Source organism: Phyllostomus discolor, chromosome 4, assembly GCF_004126475.2.
Source record: "Phyllostomus discolor isolate MPI-MPIP mPhyDis1 chromosome 4, mPhyDis1.pri.v3, whole genome shotgun sequence".
NCBI lineage: Eukaryota > Metazoa > Chordata > Mammalia > Chiroptera > Phyllostomidae > Phyllostomus > Phyllostomus discolor.
Genome location: NC_040906.2, coordinates 112,308,481 through 112,327,718, shown reverse-complemented (window position 1 = coordinate 112,327,718; position 19,238 = coordinate 112,308,481). Strand labels below are relative to the sequence as shown.

General features: G+C 53.1%; 1 protein-coding gene across 1 annotated transcript in view; it reads right to left on the bottom strand.

Annotated features, from left to right (window-relative positions):
• Positions 1-6,325: 6,325 nt before the first annotated feature.
• The window catches only part of GLP1R (glucagon like peptide 1 receptor), a 32,431-nt gene continuing 19,518 nt past the window's right edge, over positions 6,326-19,238 (bottom strand). Inside the window, exons 6-13 of the mRNA XM_028509968.2 lie at positions 18,836-18,989; positions 18,131-18,290; positions 13,661-13,721; positions 13,080-13,149; positions 12,889-12,977; positions 12,402-12,540; positions 11,439-11,480; positions 6,326-6,617 (exon numbers count right to left, since the gene is read on the bottom strand). Coding sequence (XP_028365769.1) covers positions 6,450-6,617; positions 11,439-11,480; positions 12,402-12,540; positions 12,889-12,977; positions 13,080-13,149; positions 13,661-13,721; positions 18,131-18,290; positions 18,836-18,989 — 883 coding nt within the window. The 3' untranslated portion in view covers positions 6,326-6,449. The remainder of the gene's footprint in view (positions 6,618-11,438; positions 11,481-12,401; positions 12,541-12,888; positions 12,978-13,079; positions 13,150-13,660; positions 13,722-18,130; positions 18,291-18,835; positions 18,990-19,238) is intronic.

Sequence of the window (19,238 nt, the reverse complement as noted above, 5' to 3'; positions counted from 1 at the left end):
TTCTTCCTTCCGGTCCACTCTATTATTTTGAGTCCCAGTTTTCTTCCCATCACTGTTGGTTCCCTGTGCATTTTCCTTCATTTCTTTAATCATAACCTGCATTTTTTCATCTAATTTGGGACCAAAATCAACCAATTCTGTGAGCTTCCTGATCACCAGTGTTTTGAACTGTGTATCTGATAGGTTAGCTATTTCTTGGTCGCTCAAAAGGATGAATTCTGGGGCACTGATTTGTTCTTCTATTTGAGCCATCTCTCTCTCTCTCTCACTCTCTCTCTCTCTCTTTTTTGGGGGGGTCTGGTCACTCCTGTTATGGTGAGGGGTGGAGCCTTAGGTGTTCACCAGGGCTGGGCACCCCAGTCGCTAGATTGTGACATTGTATGTGAGGGTGGGGTGGAGAGGGAACAATGGCGGTAGCTCCATTCTCCATGGGATCTCAGTCCCTTCCCTGTGATCCTAGGTTGCTCGCTCTGCCCTGCTCCACAATCACCACCTCACTGGGTCTGCCAGCTGCCGCTTGCCTACTCAGGGTTCACCCACTGTGATCTTACATGACCCAGATGCCTTACACACCCCCGGTTGCCTTATGCACCCAATTCTCCCTGTTCTCCGCGCTGCGACCCGCCCCCAGCTGCTTGTCTCCACCCCTCCTACCAGTCTGGATGAGTGGGTCTATTTCAACTTCTTGGCTGTCCGACTTCCATTCAGATAAATCTTCTGTCAGTTCTGGGTGTTATTCTGCTTCTAAATTGTTGTTCCAATCTTGGTTGTACATGGAGGTACGGTGTATCCACCTATGCCTCCATCTTGGCCGGAAGTCCTCTGTTTGTGGGTTCTTTATAAGAACTGCCTGAGGCTCCAGCAGTTTCTCCCCCTGACTCAATCCCCACTGGTTTTTGCAGCCAAAACTTGTGGGGACTTTTGAAGATAAATTTCTAACCAGCAGCTCCATTCAACTTCTGTGGCTGCTTTGCAAACAAGGCTTGTGCTTTTACGGCATTTTTAAAAAATGGATTTAATGGACTGAGTTCATTTAAACAGGGATATCAAATGAATGAATGGAATTAGAATACACATCCATTTGGCCATCAGTCTTTGTTTAAGCCACTCAAGCACCCAACTTTGCTAATTAAATGACATTGCAGTCCTTGTGCAAACTCTGTGATGGATAAATTAGGACTTGGTAAGTGCTTTGAAGATGAAAGTCACAATATGAGTAATAAGCAAGTTTTTCCCCTTGGGCCAGAAACAGCATCTTTTGTGTTTTTCCACTGCACTGTGAGTCACATAGGTTGACCTTGCAGAAAACCTCCTCTCCCAAAAGAAGAACAAGAAAACTCATAATAATGGCAGGCTTTTATTTCACTTACAAGGCAAATTAAGAAAGAGCCAGAACCTGTTCACATCTGTACAAGGAATTATACATACACATTTGCTACCTATAGATGCAGGTTGTATTTCACATGAATTTCTACATGGAGAAATTGCATGAACATGATCTCGATTAAACACTCATGAGGAGCAAACATCCCACAAAAGCACTGAAGACAGAAATTCAGCTTTGTCCCTCCAGCAAGCTTGGCTCTCACCTCTTTTGGTACATTTAAATAATTTCATCAACCTCCCCTCCAAAACCAAGGGGATTGTTGAGGTTTGGACGATGTGATTATTTTTAGTGGGAGGAGCATAGAAGAACTACAAATTTGGAAACAAAGTGTGCGCCCTCTGGCAAGACACAGCCCTGCCTGTCTGGGAGGCACCAGGCCCCTTCCTCACAGCTCCACAGGCTGCCAGGCAAAGAAACCAACAACATGTTCTATGCTCCAAACTTGGCGGGTACCTCTTCTCTCCCCACATCCAAATGTTCTCATTTATCTGTTTTTCTTCTGCTGGATTGCTTTGGCACAGTGATAATTAGTCATGCTAGGTTGTCCGGGTTGGCTAATTACCGATGGTTTTGACAGGCCCCTTCAGAAAGTTTGCATACCCCCAGTGTAAATTCAGATCCAAGCGCTGGGGGCAGTGCTCTGGCTGCACTGGAGTGTGGAGTGTGGGGCATCACTGTCAGGCCTGGCAGCGCCTCCCTGTCAGCTGCACCCCCAAATTGGTCACAGCTGAGAGGAGGGCATTCACAGCATGGCTGGCAGGGTCACTTATTACTGAGGAGGAGGAGTGTGGGCAGCTCATTGTGGGATGGGGGTTGAGGGGGTGGGGGGTGGATGCATCAGAGGAAAATGCACAACTGATGGATGAGGTTTTGAAAAGCTGGCTAACATGGCCAAAAGGAGGAGGGAAAACTCCACTCTGACAGATTCAGATATAGGCCAAGTCCAAGAGACTTTGGAAAGTTAATGGGAAAACAATTATTCTTATCTGCTTCCTGCCAATCTGTATCCATTGACAGAGCAGAAGTAATTATAGATACTGTAGACACACTGCAGCATTAAGTAAAGTGTTTCAATTACACTGCTTACAACACTTCCTGATACAGCTCTCTTCGCTGGGCTGGGGAGCTGGTTTGAGCAGCAGGTCCTACTGTAGGGGCCTGATGCTGCTGTTTGTGGAAGTTTCTCACATTGGGGTATTTTGTTTCCCAAGAAAACTTGCTCCAGTGAAAAGAAAGAAAAAGAGTTGATACTAATTTGGTTTCTATTGCATATTTAGAATGTCATTCACATAGTTGTCTTAGCAGAGTAAGATGACATATTTTGGAGGTTTTCATGTAGTTTGTCTCAAAGGAGCCAAAAGCAGGGTCAGCACTGTAGATTAGAATCAGTGGAGGAACAATAAACCTTTGGAATAGATTCTGTCTTCCTGGAGCACGTAGCAGGCATTAGCGATAATGGGAGCCCTGTCTGTGCATGGAGAGGAAGCATCTATCGCTCAGGATCTCACCCATCCTCGCCCTGGGTAGTGTGGTCCCATGACCTTCACAGTGGGTGGGAAGATTCTGGATTCATCATCTCCTAACTTTATGCTGCTATGCACAGGACAAAAGACACACACACACACACACACACACACACACACAGAGTGTCCTTCGCTCATGCAAGAAAGAGACTGGAGGGAATGGGGACGGAAGCTCCTGAAACATGACCCATACTGATGAGGTAACCAGTCTTTCCAGGCATGGACGTGAACTGACTCTACTTGCCTTTCGTAGTGGTTGTGCCACCTTTGCCAGGCTAAAGCTGCCCAGTTTGCTGGTCTTCTCCAACTTCAGGGAGTACTACAGAAATGAAAGGGAGGTTCGGGACCTTTGTTAAGGCTCCTTTAGTCCACTCTGTGTGTCTGTCTGTACTTCTCAAACAAGAACAGGTGCATCAGAAAAACAGTAAGCCAAACCATTAACTCTGCATTTGCAATGTGAAATGGCTCACTTGCTGTTTCTATGCATACACATGCTGTTATACACTTCATTGCTTAATTTTAAGATAAGGAGGAATGTACTGGAGTAGAGATAGTAGAGCACAATCTACCCCTCCTCTCAGTAGTGTAAGTCATCAAGGAGATGGTACCTTCACCACACATTTGCTGCTCCTTACCATTTAATGGAAACCCCAAATAACATGGCTGAACTTTACTTTAGAGCATCTTGTGTGGCCATTATATTTTTCACCTGTCCCTCTCAGAAGCCTCACTTATCTGAGAGGCAAGAGTTGGCCTGGGTCCTAGCCCAGATCTGCCACCATCTAGCACTGTGACTTCGGGCAAGTCACCTCTGCAAGCCTCCCTCCTCACTTCTGTAGCTCAGAGCAGGATGATGGGTCTCCAGGCTTTCCCTGTTCTTGAGTCTCCAAGAACTCCACTGGTGTGGTCTGCAGCAAGAATTGCACTGAGGCAATTGAAAATCATTCCCACAACGTGAGAAGTTCTTCAAAATGGAAGGAAACTTTGCAACATGTGGTTTGTTTCAGTTTTGTGATTTAGCTGCTCCAAAGATTAAAATGGTAAAGACAAACTGCCAGGATTTAAGCCCCTAATAAATTCGAGGGAGCTGGCCAGAGTGCTGAACTCAGACCTCGTGGGCTGCACAGCTCCCAGTGCGCACACCCTACTGGTCACCAGCAATATCCCCAGGACAGAGGCAGGCAAGGATGTACTCAGCAAGCTCCAGACTTAGGGCATCAGGTGTGTAAACAGCTAGTTGAATTTCAGAGTACACTACATTTCATAGTTCTCAGACCTATGAGTCATTTTTCACTTAGGAGGGTTTGGGGATAGCTTTGGAAGGAATGCACTGCAGTTCAAATGAATAGTAATAGTGTGGATCTTGGGGCAAAGAAAATATTTCCTTCAGTTCAGTATCGGGCATGTATCCAAGAAGGAAAAAGTTACTCAGTGTTAAAAGGTTTGGAGTGTGGGGTGTGATGAGCCTTCTGAAATCAGAAATCACTGGTACCAGTTGGGAAAAGAACTCTACTTACAGTTTAAACCAAATTGAATGAATTTCCCAGGGCCTCCTAACTAAACACAATTTATTTATTCTCCCCACAATTCTTCCCCTGAACAATTTATTTCTCGCAGATAGTATCAATGTGTCTCTTTGTTGCTGTGCAGTGTATTAATATTCACTAAATTTTCATTTATCCAAAGCCAAAACGCTTGCACCAGAGCTGTACCCCCCATCAGCCCGCCAGTTTTCATCTCCCCACTACCCCCCCCCCCCAAGAGAAAGCCGAATGCGAGGCATCGACCAGGAAGTCGGCCCTGATCCCAGGGAAGCAGGAATGGCCTTGTCCCCAACAGTCAGGGAGGCAGCCTGTGCACACTCCTTTCTTTTGCCTGAGGCCCCACTTCCCTATTAACATACACACAACACTAAAGCTGAAGTATAAGAAATTTTCTGCTTGATGTGTTTTATGTCCCATTATTATTCTCCCTGCACATCACATGCCTCTCTGAGGGGCACAAGAGAATGCATGGTTTTGGAGGAGGGTTCCCGCCACGTAAAAAGGATGAGGAAGGAGAGACGGACTCATAAAGGAACTCATCTGCAGCCTCTCCCTCTGCTCTCCGGGAGGTCACGACTCCCAAGAGTGCTCCCCTGCTCTGGAAACGTCCTTGGCACCCATGCACTCCGTCACCAGCCCCCCAGGGTCGACTGGTTCCCTTTTCTCTGGGAACCCATAGCGCAGCTGTGCGTCTGCTTTCTTATCATGGCTGGGGCAGGACCGATAGGTTTCTGCTCTCATTATTTATGGGGTGAGACTGGAGGCAGGGCAAACGTTAATGAGCTCTAAGGGCAGAGTGCGATCAGTGACTACCCCACTCCCCCCAACAACATCACAACCACCACGGTGATTTAGTTCTTGTTTTCACCAGGTGGGAGAAATCAGAATGGCACGTTTGCACATACAGACTATTCGCAGCAATAAAGAGAAATGACTGAAGTCTATACAGGCTCCCAAGTTGCGGGGGAGGGATTTCAGAGGGAAAAAGACCCAGAGCAGGGGAAGACTGTCTCCATGGTAACAGTGGGGGCTGGCAGTTGTCCCATAAGAGTCTCTTCTTGGTCACATTCCCTAAAGTTAGAGGAGGCACCCGAACTCCCATGAGAGAGAATCTGGTCAGAAATAAAGTATTTCCATGGTGTGGTGCAGGCAACTCTCTCAGCCCTCTGGGTTCTTGACAGCAGCAGGTAATCTAAGCCCCCAGGCTGGACACTGCTAACGTTCCCTAGGAGACCCCAGAGGATTCTCGAGCATCTCTAGAATAGAATTCAGAGTTCATATCTGGGGCTGCGCTTCCTGGCAGTGGGCCTGCCCTGGTTCGCTGGGCATGGCAGGGGCAGGCACCAAAGCAGTTCTTACAGATGCCCAGGGGAAACTGGACACCAGCAAAGAAAACCCTAGAAGCAGCTGCTGGTTATGGCCCAAACAAACCTCCCCAAAGAGAACTTGGGTGGAGAGATGAGGGGGCAAGCTGAGGGAAACAAGTGACCTGGACACATGAACAACATCCCTTAATGAGGAGACAGATGGGGGTGGCGACCCCCACCCGAGGCTAGCGGAGTGGCCTGCATTACCCAAGCTCTGTGTCTGGCTGAGGTTATAGCGGCCTCTTTCCCAACCACCTCCTCTGACAAGCCACATCCCACTAATAAGCCATTGACCTTGAGTTTGAGTCTGGGGCTGATTTGCTGCTCTGTCTGGGGGAACCCCAGGGGCCTGTGGCTTAGCGGGAAGAAATCCTCATTTTAGCAGCAATAGCTTTTCCTCTCTTCCCGCCACAGTGATCAAATTAACAGGCTGCTTCTCCTCAGAGAAAATGTGTCCACAGGTCCCGGGAGGCACTGCCCATTTGCCTGTCTGATGGGTTGGGGAAGGGGAAGCAGGGATGTATGTGTGTGTGTTCCTCCTTTCCCCGGCCCCAGGAGGGTCTCCCCAACCTGGGATGGCCTCCCAGCCCGCCTGCAGTGGGACCACAGGCGGGTGGGTGCTGGAGGTTCAGCTGCAGGAGGCCTGGCAGGTAGCTGTGTACATGCTGCTCCCCACCGTGCCCCCACTGCTCAGGCTGCTGGTGGGACACTTGAGGGGCTTCATGCTGCTGTCCCTCTGCATGTGCAAGTGCTCAAGACGCCAGCGCTCCCAGCTCTTCCGAAACTCCATCTGGACCTTCCGTGGGAAAAGGAGGGAAACAAAAGCCATCATGCAACCAACTGCCCACAGAATGGCCCCGTTATTACATTAGGAGGGAAGGGGAAAAATCCACTGCATTATATTAAGAGACACAAGTCAAGGCCTTCAGGCGCCTAAATTAATATCCCAATAAAGTTGTTTATTGTTGTCTCCTATTTTCTGCCTCTCCGCAGGAGAGAGATGGGCTTGATGATTTAATTGGTCTCTTCCATCTCTAAACTCTGACTCAGCTAAGTACCTTTTACAATCCATCACAGTATTATTTAACGGAAGAGGCAGACATGCGGGGAGACGGAGAAGGGAGAGGGAGGAAGAGGAGAGAGAATTTGACTTCGGAGCGCTCTCTCCAGGTTTCAGCTTGGACGACAGAGAAGGGGACGGCATGCCCCCACCCCTCACGGTGCCCACAGTGGACTCGTCTAAACCCCCCAGGGGCTTCACCGGGGAGGAAGGAGGACAGGATGGAATGAGGCTGAGCCTGGTGCCAGCAGTGAAGCGGCAGCTGTGGACCAGGGCTTCTCAGCGTGTATTTGAACTAATCCCATCCAGGAACTAGTCCCAGTCCACAGGCGGTGTGGCCCAGGTGAGTTCAGTCAGCCAGAATCCCTGCTATGCTGGGCTCAGGCCTCTCATCAGGAAGAGCCTTTTCAAGAGGGCTGATGGTTGGGACCTTGTTGTTGGGCATAAAGATCAAATGCAACTACTACTGCAGATCCCCAAGTCACCTAAAGGCTTGTGGCAACGCAGTGGTGATCTAGGTCCCCCCAGAGGGCCTGCTGGCTCCTGCACATCCAGCCCAGGGCATCTGGGAGGCTCTTCTAGGGGACCTTCCCACAAGTGTGCTTCTCAGAACTTCTCTGATGTCCCCTGCCCCTGCCCTCAGGTCTCCCCACATCGGGATGTCTGGGACCTAATTCTCTCCTCTTAGGCCCCAGCCACTGGGACGGCCAGCTGGCAGCAGCTGCAGGTACGCAGCCCACTGACAATGCCCCCATTAGTCCCCATACAAACATCCCTCTTCTCCTCCTGCTGCAAGGGCTGTCATCCACTAGCTCAGCCCTCAAGACGTCTGGTGAGGCTGCATGCCTTCCCTTAAAAGGATGTTTTCTGCGCTGACTGGAGCTGAGATGCCAGAGCCTGCCTGCAGGATGGGCCCAGTATCCCAGGCAGCACCAAGCCCGTGCTTGGGTGTGGGAGATGGAGCAGACACCACGTGTAGCCCCTTGTTGCATGCCAGCTCCCTGCCCAGCTAAGTGTGTGTGGTGTGTGTGTCGACAGCTAGGACAGGGACATCTGAGGATAATCATGGCCTCTGCTTGTGCAGCATCAAGGAAGGCCAAACTTGTCTCATAGCCCTTAACTGCAGAGAGGAGGAGAGAGATGGTAAACTGAGGCACATCCCTGGGAAGCCACCTCAGGGACTGAAGAGGTCTCATGGATGCCAGCAGGACATCAGTCAGGACCAGGACTTGTCAGAGCGCTAACACTGGTGTGCCCTCTGTCCCCATCTCCCTCAGTGCTTTTCTGAGTCTTGGCTGTGGTCCCTGTCATTAAAAAGCATCATTTATTGGGAGCTTACTAAACGCCCAGCATTTTCTATGGATTATTTAAATTTCACAGCAACCCTGGGAAGTAGCTCCTGTTAGAGGAAACTGAGGTGCAGAGTATGTATTTCTCCAGGTCTCAGCCAGGATTTGAACCTTGATCTGAACTGCCTCCAAAGCTGGTCTCCTCACCACTGGCCCTGGCCTCCCACGACCTGCTGGGCTGCCCCGGAACTCAGCTGGGAGTGCCAAGAGGGCTGGCACCGCGTCTCCCCCATCCCTTGTCCTGAACCTGGCATAGCACCCAGCATACAGTAGGTAGTGGATAAATGTTTGTTGCAATGAGCCAAATGAATGAACAAGTAAGCATCTAATAAGCATCAAATAAACATCTGACATTGGGTTCCTCGATACTGGGTTATTACAATGGACCAACTAAGACAACAATGCAAATCTGGACATGGCTCCGGCACTGGTCAGGGCCCTTGCCCCCAGGTTTATCCTGCTTCCCACGGCCTCTTTGGTCAGGTACCATGCCAAGCTCTGGGGTTCGAGATGAACTGGTAAAGCTCAATCACTTCCATTTGCACTTGGGGAGAGAGGCAAAGTGACTGCCGGGGTCACACAGCCAGGCAGTGTCAGCACTGCACCAGCACTCAGGTTCCAGGGTCAAGAGCCACAGTGAGAGAACACGGGCTGCCATGAATCCACCCCCGGCCTCCCTGCCCTGGGCCCGCTCCCCACCCATCAGCAGCAGGTGTGGGCCTTGGCAGGCATGCAGGACCAACGTTCAAGCCCTTTTCTCTTCGGGTCACGAGTACCTGGCACTGCCATGGCAACCCTGGGTCTGAAGAACAGCTCTTGTGGGCAGAGGCCTCTGCCCAGGGGCCAATATGCTTTTGTGGACCAGTGATAGTGACAAGTCTGTCCTTGTGCCTGGTGGAGCCAGGGCATGAGGTGGCTCCAGGAGGGTTTAAAGGTGCAGTTAAGCAAGACAGGCTCTCCAGGTCCCCTGAACCAGGCCTCCTGGACTCCCAAGACCCCCAGGGGAGAGGTGAGCTGGGAATCTGGTGCTTCGCTTATTTGCCAAGGGCAGAGTGGGGATATGTGCCCACTCTCCCTCCTCACAGCTAAGCCAGCCTTGGGAGGAGGGCGAGGGGGAGGTGACAGGTGACTGGGCTTTAAGGACTGGAATCAGGAGAAGCAACTGAGTCAGGGTCTAGGTAAGATGCACCGCAAAATTGGTGGGAAAGCCATTGCTCGTGCGTGTGCAAGTGGGGGCAGGAGTGAGTGTGTGCCACCAGCATGGCTTTGGCGAAAGGGGATGGGTAAGTGGGAAGTGGGGGCCTGGGGGTGAGAAGGTGGCAGCAAGGAGCCCCATTCCTCCCTCATAGGCCTCTGTCCCCCTGTCCCCATCCCACACGGGGGTACCTGCCAGCCTGCCCTGTCCCCCAGAGAATAAAGTAGGCGAGCTTAGGACTGGGTGGCACATCATCCCTCTGGCCGAGAACCATTCCTAGAGGGAATGCCACCCCTGAGTGTCCTGTACACCCACCTGCCTTCCCTCCTCACCTGGCCTACCCCACACAGACTCTGGCCAGCCCTCTGAGACCTGCCCACGGAACAGCCAGAGCCCATTTATGGGCCACCCCCGGACTGTTGCTGCCTCCGCCGCCCCAGCCACAGCAGCCCTGATGCATTAGTCGGCACCCCTCCCACCGCCTGTTAGCTCTGCCACCTTCTAGCCATTGGATCAGGACTATTCATTTCACTTTGCTGAGCCTTAATTTCCTCATCTGTATAATGCAGATAAAGTCTGCTGCACAGGATTGGGTTTAATAAAACCTAACACACAGCAAGTGCTCAGGAAACGTTTCCCTCTCTTTTAGAGACCTGGCGTCCACATGCTGTGCGCATTATTACCTCCACTTTGCAGATGAGGAAACTGAGGTTCAGAGTCGGCGTGTAACTTGCCCAAAGTCACACAGCTCATTAAGTGAGGTGGCTTGGATCAGAGCAGAGATCTGACGCCGGAGCCCACATCCTTCATCTTTCCTGCAACATCGCATTGCTGCCTGGAGCCATCTCACAGGTCCCTGAAGCACCAAGGCTCCCACCCACTGCTCCTGTGTCCCCCACACCCACTGCAGAAGCAAAATTTGCATTACTGTGCAGACTTTTAAGATCTCTGAGCTCCGGGATCCCAGACTCAGTGACCTAGAAGCCACGCAGAGTGCTGGCTCTTTGATGAACAGTGTCCCTGGGTCACCTGAGCTCCAGCCCCACAGATGCAAACCCTTACCTGGGCCTGAGTGGAGTTAAGAGAGTCCTCAGTTTCCCCCTGGACTGTTGGGTGGGGGGACGCCTATACCCCCGTCCCTGCTGGGGGTTAATCCTCCTATGAAAACTTCCCCGGGTGGCTCTGTGCTGCCCGGAGGACTATTATTTGTTTTCTCCTCTGGAAAGAAATGCAGTGGGGTAGGGGGGCTGTGGCATTTGTGGAAACCATTTTGATGGCACCACAGACAGAAAGCCCCTCCTCCCAGGAGCTGGCCGTCCCAGAGAGGGGTGGGCTGTGGTCCTGCAGGGTCTGCAGGAGACGGTGTGGGGCCAGCAAGAACGTCCTCCCACCCCAGCAACCAGACAGCCCCTGGGGAACCCACGCCTCTCCAGGGTAGACCGGGCTCTTGCCTGCACACATAGAGGACAGGTGGCTTTCTTCCTCAGGCAGAGTCCCTTTGAACCCTGGCTCTGCCGTGCTTTCCAGACCAAACCCAGGCATGTTTCTCACTCTCTCTGACCTTCAGTGTCCTCAGGTGTGAACAATGGGAATATCAGATCCAGAATTTTAGCAGGGAGTTTTTGGGGGAAGAGGCTTTGAAAACGAAATGAGATAGTGATTATTAAAGCCCCAAGTCTGTTGAATGCATGTCTGGCCATGAGCCTGGGCATGTCTGCTGAATAACTTTGTAACAGTCACTTAACATGAGGCTGGGTCTTCCCCAAACTCACGGATGATTAGGGTATGCCTGCACACACATGCGTGCACATACATGCACACGTGTGTGTATGAGTATATGAGAGAGAGACCTACCCATGCACAGAAAACAGAATACATGGACAAGATGCCTCCACAGGTTTGGAGAGTAGGGGGTCTGAGCTGAACAGACTGAAGGGAGTCCCCAGGGCACAACTCCAGAACGGCCAATGGCAGCAGCCCAGCAGGGTCCTCACGTCCCCCCTCAAGCCTTACCTCACTGTTGACAAAGCAGTACAAGACAGCCACCATCAGCCCCTGGAAACAAGAGTCACGTCAGCAGGGAAGGAGCAGGAGGGCGAGGCCCTGCAGACAAGCCCTAGTCTCAAGCTCCTCAGGGCTCCAGCCCAACCACCCCCTGCTCAGGTTGGGCAGCCCGGGAGATGGGGGTGGCAGCCCTTCTGCTTTCCTGTCTGGAGGAACAAGAAGCCCTCTTGCCCAGATACTGTGTAGCTCTTCACTCACCCCTTCTTTGAGGGACATATGACCCCAGAAAGGACACCACCTGTGACTGTGGGGAATTTTCCCTGGCCTGGCCCCATTTGTTCACTCAAGTGACGCATGCTCCAGAACTCTGATCTGTGTGTGCATGTGCGTATGCACGTGTGTGAGTGTGTATATAAGTGTACACACATGGCCCACATGCTGGTGGCCACCCCATAAGCCTCCTGAGGGGCTGGGACCAGTTTCTTATGTTTCTACACACCCACCGGCACTCCCAGCCCTGCAGCATCATCTAATACCAGAGGAGAAGATCGATTCTTAGCTTTGGAAACTCCATGACTATGCAAATTGGTTTTAACACCTCTGAACCTCAGTTTCCTCCTCTGTATAATGGGAATAATCCTGCATAGCCCCTGGGGTTCTGTGAGGATTAAATGCATAGTGTGTATAAACCAGCTGGCAGGGCAGCCCCCTGACCCGTAGCAGTTCAGTAGATGCCAGGCTGGGCACCGCTACATCTGGGAACGCTTCCTGTCCAATGTGCTTATAGAAAAGACTGGCCTGGGCACTGGGACACCTGGGGATTCCAGCTCAGGCACTGCTCCACCTGTGTAATATTGGGCAAGCACCACTGTGCTCTAGGCCTCAAGCTGCCTATCTGCCTGGAACGGGCCTGTCTCTGCCCCACCCCCACTCTGGGACTTGGCAAGAGAGGGACCCTAGCCATGAGGTCACCTGGAAGGAGGTGAAGGAGAGCTCTGTGAGCAGCTTGATGAAACGCAGCGTCCCCCGGGCGTGCTCGTCCATCACAAAGGCAAAGATGACCTCATGGGTCCCCAGCAGGGGGATGAGCGTCAGTGTGGACTTGGCAAGTCTGGGGGTAGGGTGGAGGTGTCATTCTGGACCTCTCCCGTGACCTCTTCTCCCCTTTCTGTGCCCTCAACCCCCACCAAGCCTGGCATCTGGGCAACAGACACCCTCCCACCCCCAATGCCCTGGGACAGGCTACTTGGAGGGGAGGACATAGAGGTCGAGCCACCTCCCCACTCAGAAGCCCCAAAGCTGCCCAGGTACAGGGATGAGGGTAAGACTTGGGGTCCCAGACCAGGCCCAGGTGGGAGAAGGTCATGATGTAGGGTCCCAAGCTCAGCACCCCAGGATCTCTGTCTCTGCTGGAAGAAGGGGCCGAGGGCACCCAGCAAAGCCAGCTCAGTTACATCACCTGCACTTGATGTCCGTCTTGCACATGAGATTGGCTTTCAGTTTGGATACCACAATGCAGATGACTCGGACAAAGATGAGGAAGTTCACCTGCAAGGCAGATAGCGGGGTGGCTGGAGGCCTTCTCAAGACTCTCCCTCTCCCCAGTCCTCCCCCCAGTACACCCCAGGGCCACCCCACACTGCCACTCACCCCAATGGCGAAGAGAATGGGCAGCCGGATAATGAGCCAGTAATTCATGTTTGAGTTCCTGGTCCAGCAGCTGGAGAGGGGAGAGGACACACACAGGCACCCGGCTGGACATAGACCCCAGCTCACAGTCAGGCACAGGGACACAGAGGTACGTGTGAGCAGACACAGTGACACACACTGAGCCACACAAATACTGCCTCTGGGAGCTCCCCAACAACCAGTCCCACAGACCCACACAAAGCCCTTCCAGACACACACACACTCACACATGCGCACAGTCATAGATACACAGTCACACACAGAGAGATACACACACCCCATGCATGAACCTGTGAACATGATCATTTGTGTACCTGGCACCACACAAAATGACACTTTGTTCACAATTATTACAAAGGAACCTGCAGAGGGCGCCACATACCCCCAGGCCCAGCACTAGTTGTTGTGGGTGGACAGGGGGAATAGAGAACTAAAGTCATAAATTAAGCTCTGGTCCCTCAGTTTATCCTCCCAACAGATCATAGCCACATGCCCCAGGGGCCAAGGAGTCACATCAGGAGGGGGGATGTCGGCACACTCACCCCTCATCCTCATAGAGGTACTTGACAATGCCCCAGGGGATGACAAACAGCAGGGGAACACCTAAGAGCAGAGAGGAAAGAGAGAGGGGAGAGGGGCTGGCAGGCCAGAGCTACCCACCGCCATGCACACCCGGAAAGCCTCTCCTTACCCTGGCCTCCTCCACCTCCAGCCCCTCCCCTTGCCTGGCCCCAAAGCACACTTTCTAGAAGGTATGGAACTAGGATGATCCAGGTGCATGAACGGAGTCAGCAGGAATGACGCCCCACCCCCGACTCCCCAGACTCTTCCTTTCCAGGGTCCCCATCACATTGTGTCTTTGCTCCAGCTCTCCAGTCTGCCCCTGACATGGGCCAGCAACACTGTCAGAGCTTGCCCCCAGGGTTCTGGCTGGGACACAGGGACACAGACACCCCAGCAGCAGAGGGACAGGGCCATGGGAGTGGGGACAACACAGTGGATGAGGAGGGAACAGGCCAGCCCTCTGATGCCCTTCCCCCACGGCCTCAGCCCACATGCCTATCCCCGCCAATTCCTTCAGGTACCAGAAGCCCTGCCAGTCACCTGTTCCCTGCCCACACACATCTGCAAGTGGCCGGGAAGAACCTGGAGTAGAAATAGGAGCCCTGTCCTCGATGCCAGCAGCCCGAATAACTGTGCATGGTGGCCCACAGTAACAACCACAATAACAGCACTTCTACTTGGCTAAGACTTGACTGGTATGGTAGCAGGCTCTGGGACAGCCCCCAAAGATCCCCACCTCCTGGTGGTCACACCCTGGCACAGTCCACCTTGTACCATGGGTAGTCTCTGTGACCAATGATGCACAACAGATGTGATGGCGTGTTACTTCTGATAGTAGGTTATAAGAGTCTTGAAAGGTTAGAAAAGGCTTGTCTTGGGCTCTCTCAGTGTGATCACTCACTCTGGAGGACACTATTGCCATGTCATGAGGACACTTACCTATGGAGAGGCCCCTGTGGCAAGGAATGGAAGCCTCCACCCAACAGCCAACCAGGTCCTAAGCTTCCTGCGCTCAGCTTCATGAGTGAGCTTGGAAGTGGATTCTCCAGCCCCAGGTAAGCCTTGAGATGGCAGCTATCCTGGTTTACGGCTTGACTGCATCTCTGTGGGAGACCCTGGACCAGAGGCCCACTAAGTTGAACCCAGATTCCTGGCCGTTGAAACTGCAAGATGATAATTGTTTTAAGCAGCTGAGTTGTGGGGTCATTTGTTTGCAGTGATAGGCAACTAATACAACTGGTTTCCAGTTAGATCCTCGTTTGTCTTCAGAGCCTTAGTGCTCAGCTCACCCTGAGAGCTCAATGTGTGTTGCTGGCTTATAACTGGACTGTCCATCCTCATGTGACAGATAGCAATGGATCAGGAGCTCAGGAGGGTACAGGTGGGACCAGGATGCAGGACTGCAATCCCATGCCCATGCCAGCCACCCTCAATGGCTTTCTCTACTAACTCTCTCCGCATCTGTCTTTATGACTGCCTCTCTCAGGGTTGGAGATATGGTGTCTGAGATAGGTAAAAGTGTGCATATTTAGGTGTGTGGACACAGATGTCTGTATGGGATGAAGGGCTCCATGCATGTGCATGTGTGGCTGTGGGCTTCTCCCCCAGCAGCACATTTCCAAGGCAGAATATACTTCATAGCCTTTCCTGCCACCATCATCCAGATCCTCAACACATGATGTCCTCTCAACAGCAGCTCATATGCCTAGAGCTGCTGTGCTTGACAACTGCAGACAGGGAGGGAGGACACAGAGACGCCCACAGCTTCATCAGATATGTCTCTCCTTGGCCATTTATTTGAATACAACGGACCTCTCAGCACCCATGATGCATTAGTAGCAGGCTTTCATGAGACTGGGCAAGGGACAGGTGCCCTCCAAAGGGCACCTGGTTCCCTTCGCATATAGTGTGGAGTCTGCCACATAGAAGATGCTCAATGATAATGGAATGAATGAATGAATGAATGAATGATGAGGAAGCCAATATATCAGTTAAAGAAGGGAAGGTCTTCAGGCAAGAACAACTCCCTGAGCCACACGCACATACAGAAGCCTCCTTCTTGGTCACCCCTAGCCACATGCTGTCCTTGCTTCCAGAAGCCCCACTCCAGGACTGGGGAGCTCACTCATGTTACCAGACCTGGGGAACTTCATTCATTCATCACCATCTCTGTAACAGAGTCTTTTTAAAAACACAGGCACAGCTCTGTCACATGCAAACATTACACACTCCCTGCTGGCTTCATTTTTCTCCCATTTAGAAAATCAACAAGATAGGCCAGAGAAAAAAAAGCTGGAATTAAGTAAGACTCACAGAACCAGCTCCAAGAAGTAAGGAGGCCCTCGTCCATCAATTGCCTCCCTCCTGTACAGCCTCCTCATGGGGGTTATGGGGGTACTCAGCCGCCATGGGCTGTGGCAGCAGCTGACATGCCTTTTGGGAACTCCCCGGACTGTGCTGGAGTCCTAACTTTAATCCTTCTGCCCACACATGAAGCCGCACACTGTTTCCTAAGCACGCCAACGCGGGCTAGGCCTCCTGGCATCACAACAGCGCAATGGCTCTCTGAGACTTTCTCTGTCCTGTCTTTGTTCCTTAAGAAAAGTATGCTCTGATGGGAGAGGGGGGCCCCCAGTTCCTGCACTTATACCCCCTCAGATCCTGAGCCCTGAGCTGGGGAGTGAGGTGGTGGGAAAGGACTGGAGCCCCTCCCCCATCTCCTACCGAGAGACCTCAGGGCCCTGTGTATCCCCACCAGTCCTCCACCAACCACCCCCACTCCACTGCTCACATCACAACGGCCCTTTGATTGTTCCTATCCTCAGGTCACCATGGTGACAGATACTACCAGTGCTGACGCTGTTTCCCAGAATGGACAGACACTGTCCCCCACCCTGAGGAGAGCCTTCCCAGAGCTCTCCTCTATGGCCTAGCCTGTACCCACCCCTGGTTAGCTGCAGGGCTCTCCAGCTGCCCACTGCCGCCGGTCTGACTGCTCTAGTGGGGTGAAGAGGCCTCGGAGAGCAGGAAGGCTCAGCAGGGAGGAGGGAGGAAGGGTGGGAGCAGGGTGCTGAGTGCAGAGGCTAGATCCGCCGGTCCACCTTGCTCAGCTGGGTCCACAGGGGACTGAAGAGGAGGTACAGTGTAGGCTAGAGACCACATGACAGGCAGTGGGGCCCAGAGCCTGGGATTCAGGAGGCCTACTTCCAGCACCTGCTCTGCCCGTAAGGCCCTGCCCTCCCTGGGCCTCAGTGCCCTCAAACATTGATCACATTGAAGCTCCCTTAGAGGTGCTCTTCCACACTGGGGCTACACAGAGCCAGGTGGCTGAGGAACAACAGCAAAAACCAATGAAGGGTGAGAGAGAGCACAGAGCCAGGGGCCCAGGCAACCTGCTTGGCCTCCAGAGGGGTGGGCTAGACTGGGACAGCCTTGCAAAGGCCCAGGGGCAGAAGCCAGTATGGGACAAGGGACTCTGAGGGAGGAGGGTGGCTGTGACTGAGGTGGAAGTCCCCGGGAGCAGCCTGAGGTGGGTGAATGAAGTGATCACAGGAGTAAATGGATGAATGGCAAGCTGGAGGGAGTGTCCTGTGGGGTGCAGGGCAGGCACACGGCAGATCAGAGAGGACCCAACGGCATGGTCCCCTTTGGCTCCATCTCAGCAGGGCCCTGTGGGCTGCTCCAGACCAAGCCCAGCTGCATCTGTTTTCTGGTAGTGAGGGGACCTGGGAGTTGCTGCTGCTGGGTGTCCCAGGCCCTTCCCCATCCCACCCCTTTCTCATTGGAATCCCACAGAGTGAGAGGCAGAAGCACAACCAGAAATGTTACAGGAAAAAAAAAAGATGCAATGGTTCTTGGCAAACTTTTTTGGCTAGGACATTTCCAGCTGGGCTCCAGGTACATCGGCGGTCCACCCTTCCCTCTGCTGACCTCTGCCACCTGCCCTGCTCTCCTGTGAGCCATCCTCTTCATCACCATGTGACAGAGCTAGAGCCCTCAGCCCCCACCCAGGAAACCCCCCACCCTGAGGCCCAGAATTCTCCATTTCCCTCTGGGCCTGCGCTGCCCAGAACTGACTGGGTGCGGGTTCCATCCCCAGAGGGTGTTAGGAGCAGGGGTGTTCAAGGACAGTGCAGGGCTGCCAATGGTGTATGCAGTAGATTTGGCTGGAGCAGAGCCCTCTGCTTCCATAAGGGAGACGGGTTATGAAAATGAGGGGGGGTAACCGTGACCCCTACAGTGTCTCGACAGCCCCATGGGCAGTAAGCCCTGTGCCCAGGACAGAGTTGTCTGGTGGTCCCTGTGCCTTGGCCCAGCAGTGTGTTCCGAGTACCAAGTTGGCACTGCAGGGGCAGCCTGAAGGCAGCGGTTCAAAGAGGGGTCCGCATCACCCACCCCGCATGCCACAGGTCGGGCTGGGAGGTGTGATGAATGGCGGTGGGCCTTACCCCAGCCTATGCTCAGGTAGAGCCTGAAGACGCGCTGCTCCGAGAAGACTGAGATGGCCAGCAGCGTGTACAGGTACACACCCTCCACCAGGAGCCAGTAGTAATTGGCCGCCACGCAGTACTGCATGAGCAGGAACACCAGGCGGCAGCCCAGGGAGTCCTGGGGGCAGAGGAAGGGTCTCCAGGGGACAACAGCTCTGCCCCTGCCTATCTTGACCACACTCCCCCTCCTGTACCAGCTGCTTGCCTGCCACGGTGAAAGTAGGGTAAGAGAGCTAACACCTGGCTAGCACTAGTGCTAAGAACTTGACCTCCCGACCTGCTTCAGCTCATTGAATCCTCACTGTCCTGGGTGGAAGAAACTAACATTATCCCCAGCCAGGTAAGAAAACCGAAGCTCAGGAAAGTTAAATGACTTGCCTAAAACTATACAGCCAGTAAGCAGCAGAGCTGGGTTTCCAATCCAGGGCTGTCTTCAAAGACCACTCCCCTGTGTCAGACTGAGAACTCCCTAAGGACAGGGGCCCTGCCTCCCTCCTGGGACTCCCACGGGTGCACTGCCTCTCCCGTCAGACTGGGGACTTCCTGAGGACCAGGCCTGGGCAGCTCTTGCCTTTTTTTGTGTCAGGCCTGGGTGGGGTGGGGGAGAATAGCCTTCCCCAACCACCCATCCCTCCCCAGGTCCTTCCTGGACACACCACACACCTGGTAGGAGAGGAGCCCGTCCCACTGGTGCTGCTGGGCAGCCGTGCTGTACATCCACTTGAGGGCCGCGTCCTTCACGAAGACGGACAGTGCTCGGAGGATGAAGGACGCAAACAGGTTCAGGTGGATGTAGTTCCGGGTGCAGTGCAGGTGTCTGGGAGAGAAAGAAAGCGGGGCCCTTCCCTGGCACGATGGCCCGCAGTGCTGCCGCACAGTCCTGGGTTCTTGGGCCAGCACACAGCTCAGGCACGTGTCTGGCTCTGGGACCGTGCTCCTGTCTCCCTTCCTCTGAGCATGCCCTTCTTCCCCATAACCTTGAAAACCCTTTTGTTTAGTTCAAGTCCTGCCTCTCCATGAAGCCTTCAGCTGTGTGGCCACTGCCACCCCCACCCCCCATCCACAT